The following is a 13580-nucleotide window of genomic DNA, read 5'->3' on the forward strand; positions in this document are numbered from 1 at the left end:
TCTCATGCCCAGCCAGTGAGAAAGCTGGAGGGGTACAAGAAGTTGGCACAGGACACAGCCAGGGCACCTGACCCAAACTGGCCAACGGGGTATTCCATACCATGGGACGTCCCATCCAGTTTAGGAACGGGGAAGTGGGGGGGGGCAGGGATTCGCCGCTGGGGGACTGGCTGGGTGTCGGTCGGCGGGTGGTGAGCAATTGCACTGCGCATCATTTGTACATTCCAATCCTTTCATTATTGCTGTTGTCATTTTATTAGTGTTATCATTATCATTATTAGTTTCTTCTTTTCTGTTCTATTAAACCGTTCTTATCTCAACCCACGGGTTTTGCTTCTTTTCCCGATTTTCTCCCCCATCCCACTGGGTGGGGGGGAGTGAGTGAGCAGCTGCGTGGTGTTTAGTTGCTGGCTGGGGTTAAACCAGGACAGGAGGGAATGGTGCAAATCCTCCCAGATTTGGCTCTGGGATGCCAGAGGGGCACATTCAGCCTGCGGAGCAGGTACAGAGCTAGTTATGCCCTGGATCAACCCAGGTTTTTAATCTTGGTGCAAGCTGGGAGGTGCTGCAATGCCTGTGAGCTCTAATTTTTGAGCCCCCAAAGAGGTTGGGTTTTTGGGGTGATTTGCCTGTGTTAAGGTCAGGCTTGGTCCTGTTGGAACAAGTGCCTTTCACCAAAGCCCTTGCAAAGACTCCATCAGGCACGGTGCTGCCTCTTGCAGAAGAAAAATAAAATATTAGGTGTGGTAAAACTGAGGGCTGAGTCCAGCTGCTGCAAGAAGTGGTTAAAGAAGGAAAGAAAAAGGAGGGAGCATTGGTGGGAGGATGACAGCTGGAGCCATGCTGGCCCTGTGGTTAGAGCAGAAAAGGAGCCGTTTCCTTGGTCTGGTGATTTCAAAGCCATAGGAAACCATTGTCGATGCATCAGCTGAATTCTGTGTAACAAGAGGTCATGGCATTTCTTTGAATTAACTCCCCATTGAACTAAACTTGACCTGCTTCCTCTAAGCACCATCCAGTTTTATTTTTTCAGGAGAGCAAAATCCACTGTGGCTCTGGATCACTTGTTCTAAAGACCAGTTCCTGCCTCAGGATTTGCTTTTTTTTGGTGTGAATTGGCTTAGCTTCAGTGTACACCCCTTGGATCTTGTGTGCACACTCGCTTGCTTCTGCATTTCTGTTCCCTTTAAATATATGGTAACCGTGTAATGCATATGTAGTCAGGGCAGAGGGATACCCACACCTGCAAAGAAACAGGTACAAACCCTCTCTCCATCATCTTTCCTTCTTCCCTCGCTCAGCAGAGCCTGGACTCCTGTCCAGTCCAGAAGCATTGATGGGTTGACTGGGGATGAATAAATGCAGCTAGCATCTGTCTTTGTGAGCATCCCAGGGCAAGGGCTTGTCCTTTCCTTGCTGCCAAACAACTGACGCCATCTGAATTATTTGTACGGAGCATTAAATTCTCCAAGTCGTCCCTTTTTAAGATAAAACCCCAACACAGTTTGACAGTAAGTGGAATGGCACTGTTTCTCCTCTGATATATATAATTTAACACAGAGACTATGCAAATACTGCCCCAAAGCCCTGCAAAGATTAAAAACCTGTTTATGAGGCAGACTGAAATGTGCAGTGCAGGGAAGGGTGCAATTTTTGTCCTAAGTGAAGGCACTTAGCCCAATGCAATCATTTAGACCTGTGTGTGCTGAAACACTGTGCAATGCAGGGGATGAATTCCTTGGGATGCTGCTGTCCTGCTTGACCATCCTACCCATGTTCGTGGCCATCCGTCCCCAACGTGCATGCTGCCTCACTGCCATGTGCGGTTGTAGGGAGCTGGTGCTCAGCTCCCTGCTATGCCCCTGACACCTCTATGGACAAGCCAGTCTTGAACTTGGAGAAGTGGAGGAGAATGAAAAGCATCTCTGAGAAAGGACAAAGCCTTTAGGTGTTGGCAGTGCCCTGGAGCACAGGCACTTGGTAGTTGAGCTCGCCAGGACCAAGCCTGCACCTCTGTGACCCCTTCACATCCTCATCTGGATGCTCATCTCTATGAAAACCCACCAATAGGTCCCTTTTAGACTATCCGTCACCGAAAGTGCAGCCAAAAGCAGCACCCCAGGGTGATGCTTTCACAGGAGTTTGCCAAATGCTCTGGCTTCACCCCCTTTTTGGCCATGGCTTCTCAGGTGCCCTAAAGGAGCTCAGTGCTTCAGCCACTGTTCCAAGTCCCTGTGGGGCAGGGACAAGCTGGCACCACTTCTCCACCCCTTGAAGCTGGTGGTGTCTCACTCAGATCTCACAAGAAGAAATCAGGTCAGCAAGGGCGAGCTGAAGCATCTGTCCCCTTTGGGTGATAGCTGGGACCAGCCAGAGCTGTGTTGACCAACAAGGCAAGAGACTGCAGCTTGGGAGGGGTGACCTGTGTGTTCACATAGAGGCGAAACAAAGCATCCCACATCTTTGATATTTCTGGATCTTTGGGAAGAAATCACCACTCAGTGATGCGTTCCTCCCAGTTCCCCTCCAGGAAGGAAAAGGGTGGACAAACCAGCTTAATGGAGAGTGGTCCTGGATGGTTAAAGCTTGATTGTGGTCTGATACAAATACCACTGATAGAGTTATGTAAGAATTAATGATGGAAAATGTAAACAGAGTGCTTAATAACTGGAGAAACTGGCTAAAAGTCTAACCATACACATATTTAGCTTGTATACAGCCCATGTAAACCATGTAGTGAGTTTGTGTGGTGACCCTGTGCTACCTATTGCTGGGAGAGCTTGTGCATGTTCCTGTCTTGGAGCTGCTGCTCTGTACCTGCGTTGTTGTGTCTCTCAGTAAACCGGCAGCAAACTGAGCATGAACTGAAGGCTTCAAAGTCTCATCTGGAAATGCTGCGTATTGCCTGTGTTACTGGGAAAGTAGAGCAGGTCAGGAGAAAATCACCATAGGGGGGAAAGTGATGTTCCCAAGGAGAGATGAAGCTTGCTTGTTTGACGTCTCTGGGAACTCCTGCAGTTTCACGACTTGAGCCCATGGCCTCATGGGAAGATCCCCACTGGTTGTTAAATACAGGCTTCATCCTTTTTGGTGAACCCCCCACTTGGAGGTGCCAGCCGGTGCCAGCTAACGCTGGGTGCTTTCGGCCAACCCTGCTGCCAAGTTCCTCTCCGCTTCCTTCTCTCAACAGTGGCAGGAGCTCAGCCTTTTCCTGGTGGCTGAATATTGAATCATTTTCTCTAAATAATGCCCCTTTTTGTCCCTTCTCCCAGCTAACAGAAGCTCATGAGTTCACATTTCTAGAGGGTGGTTTTCTCATAAAGCGGGTTTCTCTGTAAAGCTACACCCAGGGTATGAATAACCAGAATAGGTGTGGGCTGGAAGTCATTTCTTTAAATGGCTTAAACTCATGATAACCTCTTCATTGTCATTGCATAGTCAGGGATTAATTTGGACTGTGGTGGGGTCAAGTCCCGGTCTTAGATTGAGGTGCTTCTGTGCTATAAATATGACACAATCACAAACCAAAGGGCGGTTCCTCACCCTGGGACAGTATGGCTCAAGGGGGTGTGGGAGGTATCCCCATAGAAAAGTAGTTAAGAGATTTTGATCGGAGATATGCACAGTGGAGGGTGGAGAAAATTTTCCTTTGCAGCTTCAGGTTCTTTCTTTTCCCATCAATAACTTGGCTTTTAGGATAATTAAAAGAAAAAAAAAAAACAAACCCCAAACTAAAAACCCCCTGCATGATTTAGATGGCTAAATCCTGGTTGAGAAGATTGGCTTTCAGTGAGACACAGGAATTGGGATTCAGGCAGGACAGTGTAAGTACCAAACCTGAATTATGTCACTTGGAGGCAGAAATGGTGCAGCCAAGCTCGTGGCCACATCAGCTTGCTCCAGGATTTCACAATAGCTCTGTGATGAGTGGGTGGTTTTGGACCATTCCTCCCAAAATACTGTGGTTTCTCACAGCAGGGCTTACTTGAATAAGTTCCTCCCTTCCCACCAACAAGTGCCCACCACCATGTCCTCCAGGGTGGGGACTGATGGCTCAAAAGTGATGCAAGTTGTGGAAGATCCTCATGACTCATGCCTGTAGTTCATGGTCCCTCACTTGTACCAACGTGACTGTGAACCTCCCCAAGAACAAGTTTGGGGCCTGATGGAGATAGTTTCAAGCCAAAGTCGTTCCTCTGGTTGAGGTTAGACCCCACAACTAGAAGTGCTGGTGCAACTGAGGGCGCAGCATGCCACGGTGAGAGGACAGGCTTTGGAGGGTGGGTGTATTTTAAACCCATGATGCTGCCAAACCAGGGTTGTTCCTCGCCCTGCAAGCCCTTAGCACCGTCCCAAGGGAGCTTGGTCAAAGGAGATCCGTAGGAGAGCTCAAGACTTGGATATGATGGAGGATGGGGGGACTTGGGAGAAGGTGGCCTGCAGCACTGTGATAAATCAGAGGGGTGTATCTGTCATAGGGTATTAAAGTTAAACCAGCCATGGGAGCTTATTTTTGTTTCTCCTCCTCCTCCACCTCTCCGGTGTAGCTCCCTAGAGCCCGTGCCTACATGTAGTAAGATTTAAGGGAAGGAGATCCAGGTGGAGCCATTTCTGAGAGCTGCTGCGTTTGCTCACTGTCCTCTCCTTCACTTCTCAAGACTGTGGTTGTGTGCACTCGTCAGGGTCAGGCTGGCTCAGGCAATGCAGCATGAAAAGGAGCCAGATGACATCGTTTCCATGAAGGAACAACGGCTCATGTGGTGACTGGGACTTGAAACCAAGAGGGACCACTTCTGCCTCTGGATGGGGTAACCTGGGGTGCATCATCTCACCGCTCTGAGCATCCCACCCCCCAGTTTGTCAGTGAGATGTGTGAAGACTTTCCTGCTTCGGTGCCGAGATCTGCAGATCTCAGGGCTGTCAGGATCCAGGGAGTACTTTTTCTTTGCAGCTCTGCAACCAGCCGCATCAAAAGAACTCGCTGTGGGAGAGGCAATCTGGGGAGGGCTGCGTCTGCACGCGTCGAGATGCTAAAAGCCAGGCTGTCGTGGCCTCTACATCAGTCGTGACTGGGTAGAGACCGAACAAGTCCTGGGTTGAGTAATGATGAGGCTTTCCAAGAGTGCATCCCTGGAGAGCACGGGCGGGTGGAACGGGAACGGTGGGTCCGAGGTCTCTGCGCTTGTTCCAGTCTCCTTCCCATCCTTCTCCCTCTCTGTCTGCTCCTGGAGAGGTGCGGTGCTCTCACAGCATGTTGCGTCTCTCCACGTCTCGTTGCTTTAACAGAGACCTCTTCAGTGCCTTTGTACTTTGGATACCTGGAAGATAAAACCGCAGAGGCCTGTCAAGGCTGCTAAGCCTGCAAATTGACCTTTAGATTTTGTTTGCCACCATCCCCACTCTTTCTGGTGCCAAAACAAACTGCACGGCGTCGTGCTGAGGTACACAAGCAGAGTCATGGGGTTGGTGGGGAGTGTATTTTTTTGATGCTTCCCTGTACAAGCAAGTCCTGTTTTCTGTGGGTGGTGTGTCCAACGCCCTTTGTGTGTTGTGGGAGCTGATAACAGATACAAATGTGTATACGTTAAGATACTCTGGGTGGATTAGCATTAGGGATGCCTGACTGAGGCAGTACAAACCCCCACAAACAGTTTTATAGGGTGTAGATATTCCCAACCAAACCTACCCTTTGATGTGTGTGAAGCTGAGTCACTGAGGATATAATTTTTAATAGGGCCTGTAGCAATAGGACAAGGGGTAATGGTTTTAAACTGAAAGAGGGGAGATTCAGACTAGATGTAAGGAAGAATTGGTTTACACTGAGGGTGGTGAAATCCTGGCCCAGGTTGCCCAGAGAGGTGGTCGATGCCCCATCCCTGGAAACGTTCAAGGTCAGGTTGGACGGGGCTCTGAGCAACTGATCTGGTTGAAGATGTCCCTGCTCATGGCAGGGGGGTTGGACTAGATGACCTTGAAATGTTCCTTCCAACCCAAACCATTCTATGACTCTATGATCCTATGATTCTATAAAAATCCCTCTGAAAACACAGACCCTTGGTTTTCTAAACTCACCTTTTTCCCTCCCCTATGTCACCCTGTTGCAAATTTTTTAATTGCCCTTTTTGCAAAATCACATCCCAATGCAGGTACGTGCAGCAAGGCAGCGCAGGGACCTTTGTGCCAGCTGTGTCACCGTTGCTCGCCGTGCTTGGACGCATCTTGCTCTCTTGGCTGTGTGAGTGACATTTATGACACAGGATCCTTTTGGCTCCCCATTGCCCGGGAGAGGGGAAGCGCAGCCACGCTAATAGATTATCTTGCTGATTTTGCAAGTCTGAGTGAAAGCATTGTTCCTGAAACAGCCAGGCTCTGCAATGCAATTAGACTAGTCTGCTCCTTGCAATATCTTGTTAGCAAAAAATGGTCCTGGCATGCAGCAGATGTTGTACCTCACATGGTTATTCTCCCCCCTTAGCTTTTTCCCTCCCCACAGCTGGCTTGACACGATCCAGATCCCCAGTGAATCTAAAGCTCAGAAATCTGCACTGGGAAACATTTATGATGAGACAGTCACCAATTATAAAGCCTATTAGAGGGTGATTTGCTCATTACTACCCTGTGTGGAATTGGACTAGCTGGAGAAGATGAGGGTGATATTTTCTGGTTTAAATGGATTTGGAAGGAAATTGTGTGTGTTGGGGGAAAGAGTAGTAAAGGGGAGAGCAGAGGAAAAGCCTACATGCTTTTTGGTGGGAAGCAAAATTACACCACCAAGTGCAAGATAATTGCACTGATTGGGTCTTTTTTTTCCTTAATGGACTTTAATAACCCAAAGCCTGAGGGAGCAAATTGGCCTGTTCTCAGCTCCCATAAGCCAGACCTGGTACACCTGCAATCAGCCTCTCATCGACAGGGACCTTAAAATCCTCTCCCAGCCCCGGCTCTGATTTCCACCTCTGTCCCACATCCCTTGCAGGAGGAAGGATGTGGGAAGGAGTATATGAATTACCAGAATTTTGAATCACTAGTTTGGCACTCCCTGTGTTATCAGGCTATATATTTCCATAGGACCATCCACACAGGCTTTCTCTAAGTTTTATTTTGTTGCCTGGAGCTCAGTGGCCATTTCGGCAGGCACTTTTAGGGAGCGCAAATCATCTCCGATGGTGGTTAGGATCCTTGGGATCCTCCAAGACAGGTTCTCCTTGGGTGTAAAGAGGCACGGATGGCTCTCTTGGCCAAGGTGGAGTTAAGACCAACACATGGAAGCCATAGCTTCCCTGCAGCCATAGCTTGTGTCTTTCCCCACCTATTCCTTGCTGTTCGCCATCTGTGTCCAGACTAGGAGCAGCCGTGACCCAGGATTTGGCTGGGATGAGATGAAGGATGGGACCGAGTCACTGTTTGCTGAAGCCTCCGGTGCCACGGGGCAGTTTGAGCTGGTTCTGTGATGGCTGATGCCTGAACCCAAAAGGCTCCCAGGACGTGTGTGGGTGTGCGCGTTCGTGTGCTGCCCTCTTCTCTTGGAGTCGTGGTGCTGGGAGGGTGATGTGGTGTTTGCTTTTTGGAGACGCACCTGCCTGGGTAAATGTTATTGCTCACCTGGTTTCTGTCTGCTGCATGAGAGGGACAGGAGGAAACCAAGGGGCTTTTTTATGATCAAGGCATCTTTGCTTCTCTCCTCCCCCTGCACATAGCAACCCCAGGCCCTGTAATTCAGTCTGGCTGCAGAACAAGTTCTTTATCTCTTTCAGCTCTGTCCGCAGGAAAACTAAGTTAAATGCTTTTCTTGGCTCTTTTTGACCTAGTTCCTGCAGGTCTCTAGTTCATCACCCACCTCTTCATGTGGGCATGGTGCTTCATAGCTCTGAGTGTGCTTTGCACCCTGAAGGTGCTGCGTCACACACCGGGGCCCCACTGTGCTCCATGCAATCCTGGGGGCTTTGCAGCCTTGCTGGAGCAGTGCCTTGGTCCCTTGCTCCCACCTCAGTACAGGCAGAGCATCCAGAGAATGTCATCCCTGCGGATTGAAAGCCACACAGTCTAGCCCAGGGCCAAAATGCTCTGGGGGAAAGAGGTACTGTGTTTGCCCCATCTGAGGACCAGAACTGCCCTTTCTACCCTTGGGTGAATCTGCAGCATACAAAAAAGGAGTCGCTTGGTATTACGTAGATAGGGGAGAACATGAAAGCATGAAAAACATACCCTGCCTGGCAGAAATTAGCATAAGGTAGAGGGTGTCAGATGCTCAGGGACCTTTCCTAAGAGCAGAGCTGCCAGTTAGGTATGATTTCCCCATCACCAGGATGCCACTAAGAGCTGATCTTGCAGACATCCCTTCACCAACGGACAGGACAGACACATCCCCTGTTGCTGGGTGCTTCCTCGGTGGTATGAAACAGGAGATAAACGGAGATAAACCCCACTGCTCCTCTCCCATCCCTGCCTGCACTCAGAGATGCTGGGAAGAGCAGGTGGCTCTTGCCTTTGGTGGCTGTCAGCTTGCCTCCCTCTAGCGCTTATCCCAACCTCCTGCAACACCAGCAGCTGGCAGGGGATTAGTCCTCTCCCTTGGGTTTGATCCCTGCCCAGTTTGTGTCTGGATGGAGCTCAGGTTATTTTTTAGGTGTAGAGTGCTGGCTGGGTTAGGTGGGAATAGCAGGAGGTGCTTACAAAGCAGCGATTCCTTTTCCTCCCCGTGATGGGCAGAGGCAATGCAAGTCCTCATGTGCAAAGTTTGTGGGGAACGTTATTCTAGGTGCAGCCAGCGTGAAAAACTGGGAGGTGTGGGGGAAGAAGGAAAATCTGCTTTTCCTTTCCCCCCTTCAATTTAAAAGCAATAACAAAGGGGAAGAGATTCTTTCAGCTCTTTGTCTGTCCCATCTGCTCCCAGCCTCCAGCTGGACATGACCTTCCAAACTGGATTGATCAGGAGAAAAGATTAAAAAAAAGAAAAGTGGTGTTTCACATGAAGCTTGCTCAACACCCTCTGTTATTTAAGTGCTTTCTTGGCCTGGTTCTAAGTGGGAGTGGGAAGAAGGGAGCCTGGCAGGAGCCGGGCAGAGGAAAGGCGATGTGGTTGGTGCCTGAGAGGTTGGAGGGATGAGCTCACCTCCCAGCTCCTCCTGCCCAAGTTTCTCCATTCACGGTGCCCGTGCAGAATCCACCATGCTGGCTTTTGTGTCAGTATGGGTCTCCTGGCCCAACTGCAAAGCTTTTGGCTCACTGAATTTTTTCCACCTGCTGTGCTAAGATCTGGAAGAACAAACCTCCCGGGTGAGGACACTTGGCTTCTTGCAACCATGGCTGAGCCCTCAATCTGCGTTGAGCTTTCCTGGGTGAACTGTCCGATTTAGGCACTGCGATTCCTCATCTAAATGCCTGGCTCTGCCCTGCTCCTGCAGGGTTTTATTTTTGGATGGATCCACAAGTTCCAGTATGGGAAACAGCAGGTTTGGGTGATGCTCTCATGCTCTCCAGAGCAAAATAAGAGAGAGAGGAGCTGGTTAAAGCAGTCACGGAGTAGAGAGACCTGAAGGGCTTATGAGAAATAACAAAGAGTGAACTTAGAAGAGGGGATGGGCTGTAATGGTGTGAAAATGTATCATTATCATCAGGGATAATTATAGCAAATCTGTGCTGATGCTGGAACAGAATAGGGAGTAGGTCTGGCGTCACTTCGGCAGTGATGCTGCCCATGTCCTGGTGAGAGCAGAAGGCAGGACAAGGTCCTCCTGCCACCAGCGTGATGAACGAGGCCAGCAGAAAGCTGCAGGTGGGATTTAAATGGAGCCTGAGAAAGAGAGGAAGAGATTTTCCTTTGCTGAGAGGCCTTGCTCCTGATTTCCCTATGTCCTCGCTTACCCAGTGTGTCTGTTTTTCTCCCATCCCACAGGAAATCTGCGATGATCCACATCTCTTTGTGGACGGGATCAGCTCCCATGACTTACACCAGGGCCAGGTTGGGAACTGCTGGTTCGTGGCTGCCTGCTCCTCCCTGGCGTCCCGGGAGTCTCTGTGGCAGAAGGTAAGCAGTTCCCATGCCAGGGGAAAGCCTGTCTTCAACGCCTTGGCTTCGCATTGTGTTTGTCCGGCTCAAAAACTGGTTCTTCAGGGATGCCTCAGGTCCTGAAAAACTGTTCATGTGCAGAAACCTCCCTTAAAAGACAACCTTTCAAGGGGAATTCATCATCATGACTGCAGTCCCATCACACTCAAGCCAAACCCTTGGCCAGTTTTCCTTAACCAAGTGGATCAAGTCCCGTCCTGTCCTCCAGGTCCTAAACCTGACCCTCCCCACTCCAAAATAACCTAAAAAGCAACAAGAAGAACAAAATTGAGGATGCTCAGCTGCAGTGTTTGGCCCCATTTCCCTAGTTCCCATGGTGTTACCTCTCTTTGGCCGCTCAGCGTGCGCCCACCTTGGCAATGAGACACCTTGCGCTGGGGCAGGTAGGGTGATTTGAGGGTATTAGTATCTCTCCCAAGCCACTGCTTCCCCAAAGCATCCATCCCTGGCATGTCCCATGGCTGGACTGCACCATGTAGCAGTGCTCCTTCGAGTGTGGGGTCCAAAGGGACTCTGTTGTGGGCCAGAAAGCCACCAAGGAGCGTGGGCCAGAAAGCACACCAGGCGTGCCTCGTTGTAGGACAAGAGACCAGCAAGTTGCAAGCACCTTTTCCTAGATTTTACTGCAAAAGGCAGCCACCAAAGTCCTACAGTGTGTGCAGACAGCATCACCTGCTTCACCCACAGCCTCCTGCTGCAACAGACCCAAAAGGGGTCCTTCCACCCTACGCCTTTACATCTGCTCTGTGCGCTGTGGTACTTCCAGTCTCTGCTGTGTGTGGGTTTCGTGATCGTGAACACTAAGCTCAGGAATTTGTGTTTGTTGCAGCATCCCCATTTTCTGTTAAAATCAAGGTTTTTCTTTATATGGGAACAGGCTAGTTGTTGTTGGCTTCTGGATAAGCAGTAAGGTTTCCTCCCAGCGTGGCTGTGGTGACTGTTGTGGCTCTCATTACAGGCATGCTGCAAGGGGTTGTTTAGCTTGTTCCTCTGCGTCGATGTCTCCCAAGGGCGAGCGGGAGAGTTGTCTTCCCTCCTCACCATTCATTTCCAGCTCTGCCCTGGGAAATGCCAACCGAACAGAAGCCGGGTCCCTTTGGACACCTCATTATTTCAGTTTGCCAACAGCATTGCTTTTCCTCCCTTGGCAATTTGGCTGTGGGTGTTTATGACTTCTCATTTTCCATGCCCTTAACTCTCAGAGGCTCTTCTTCACCTGCCTCCTCTTTCTTTCAGGTTTGTTTTCTGACAAAAGCACAAGCTGCAGACCTCTCCCCAAGCCTTCGCTTCCCATGATGTTCAGTTTGCTGTGGTGTTCACTACCGGGCTCTGGTCAGGCATGCTTCAGCACGTGCCTGCTTTTGGAGACCTCTGCATTAGATGGGACCTTTGCTCCTCCTTTGCAAAGTGCTTTGAGAGCTTGTGATGAACTGCAGGGAGTAAGCATGGCTAGAAACTGCAGCAGCAACTTTTAAAGCAAAATGGGAGACATCGAGTGCACCGAATAACCCCCTGGTCCAAAGAGACACCAGCTCTGCTGGATGTGCTGGGATTAGACCATGGTCCTTGCCTGATATCATGGAGCCCTTCGTTGGCCCAGAACTAGTGGACCTCTTGGTCCCTGGTATAGTTGCACGTGCAATGGTGATAACGTTGCTGGAGGTATCTGGTGCTTCTTGGCCCTCAGGCATCCTCACACATAGGACCCAGTGCCTGCAAGGCAAACCTCTAGTCCTGACTGGTCAATATGCTGATGCAAGCAACAGTTGAGAGGACAGACAAAGCAGCAAAACACTAGGTTTTTAAACCTAGGTTAAAACCTAGTTTTAGTGTCATTAGACACCAAAATGTCTCTGATTCAGGGTCCAGGAGGAGCTGAAAGATGCTGACGCAAGTGTTAGTATCTCTGAAATATCAGCACAGGGATCTTGGCCCAGGTCTCCCATTGCTCCTAGAAAATGTAACCCTGATTTACACCAGGATGTAACCAGGCTCTGTGTGTCCCTTGCTCCACTTCACACAGTGAAACTGTCTCTCTTAAGTGTGGAGAGGAGGAATACCTTCAAGGGAATAGGACGGGCCAGCACATCCCTGTGTATCCCAAGAAATAATTTTATTCACACCCTTTCTTCCACCACACCCCAAGGCTCCCTCCATGTCCCTACTTCCCATTAAGCCTGTGTTGTTTGAGTCACTGAGTGGGAATGGGGTACTGGAATTTAATTTAGAGCTGTTCTCTAAATTCCTGAGTCTTGGCTGACCCTACATGGCTTTAGGTGTGATCTGGCTCTGTAACACCAAGCAGTCCAAGCAAGGTGCATGTGACATTGTCACATGTAGCTCAGCTCAAGAAGGTCTCCAGGATTACCTGAAGGCATTTTTAGCTTTTAAAACCCAAGGGTTGGATCGACAGTTGTTGCTAAAGGTGTTTTAAAGCTAGTAAACAAGTGAAGCAAGAGCTCAGACAACAGCCAGAATTTCCAACTCCCCTGCCATGGGCAGGGACACCTTCCACTAGACCAGGTTGCTCAAAGCCCCATCCAGCCTGGCCTTGAACACTGCCAGGGATGGGGCAGCCACAGTGTCCCTGGGCAACCTGTTCCAGTGCCTCACCGCCCTCACAGTAAAGAATTTCTTCCTAATATCTAATCTAAATCTACCCTCTTTCAGTTTAAAACTCTTACCCCTCGTCCTATCACTACACTCCCTGTTAAAGAGTCCTTCTCCATCTTTCTTATAAGCCCCTTTTATATATTGAAAGGTTGCAATAAGGTCTCTCTGGAACCTTCTCTTCTCCAGGCTGAACAACCCCAAATCTCTCAGCCTGTCTTCATAGGAGAGGTGCTCCAGCCCCCTGATCATCTTCATGGCCTCCTCTGGACTCACTCCAACAGGTCCACGTCCTTCTGATGTTGGGGGGCCAGAAGGGTCAGGTTTCCTCAGACCTCTCTTTTCTCCCTTCAAATGGGTCTGTGTAGCTCTTAGCTTTCTTGACTCTGTCCTCAGTGTCTTTAGAACTAACAGCAGGCTGGTGACTACAGGACTATTCCCAGGAAAATGACCCACCTTGAGCCTCTGCTGTCTGTGGCTTGTCTGGCCAAGGCCAGCTTCTGATGGGCTTTTTTGGAACTTCTCGAAGTCAAAGTGATACCCTCCAGGGATGGTACTGGGTGATTGTGAGTCAAGTGTGACACAGTGCAGGTGCCAGCACAGGCTTTTGTAAAAATATTTTAGAAAAACTGTTTCCTAGAGTACACTTAACACAGATTGAGCTCCCGAAGTGCCATGCGAACATGGCATGTGGCAGAAGCCAATCTGAGTCACAGGTAGGATGGAGAAAACCCAAAGAACCTGACTCCACACAATGTCTGCTCTAAAGCTTTATGCTGAAACACCTGCACTCTCCGAGTCTCCAAACCAGTGACTGTATCCCAAAGATACCACAGCACCTTTAGCAGGAGTCAGGCCTTTTCTGTGGTGCACCTAAAACTGTGGCTGTGGTTTAGCTGTT

General features: G+C 49.6%; 1 protein-coding gene across 4 annotated transcripts in view; it reads left to right on the forward strand.

The window, feature by feature from the left end:
- CAPN5 (calpain 5) overlaps positions 1-13580 on the forward strand; it is a 58895-nt gene that overhangs the window by 25839 nt on the left and 19476 nt on the right. For 3 of the 4 annotated variants that reach the window (XM_052812408.1, XM_052812407.1, XM_052812409.1), the window contains one exon: positions 9896-10027. In XM_052812408.1, the coding sequence (XP_052668368.1) occupies positions 9896-10027 (132 nt within the window). Of the gene's footprint in view, positions 1-9895; positions 10028-13580 lie in introns of those variants that run through there. The other variant, XM_052812406.1, reaches the window with a different exon arrangement.

Source organism: Harpia harpyja, chromosome 17, assembly GCF_026419915.1.
Source record: "Harpia harpyja isolate bHarHar1 chromosome 17, bHarHar1 primary haplotype, whole genome shotgun sequence".
Classification (NCBI taxonomy): domain Eukaryota; kingdom Metazoa; phylum Chordata; class Aves; order Accipitriformes; family Accipitridae; genus Harpia; species Harpia harpyja.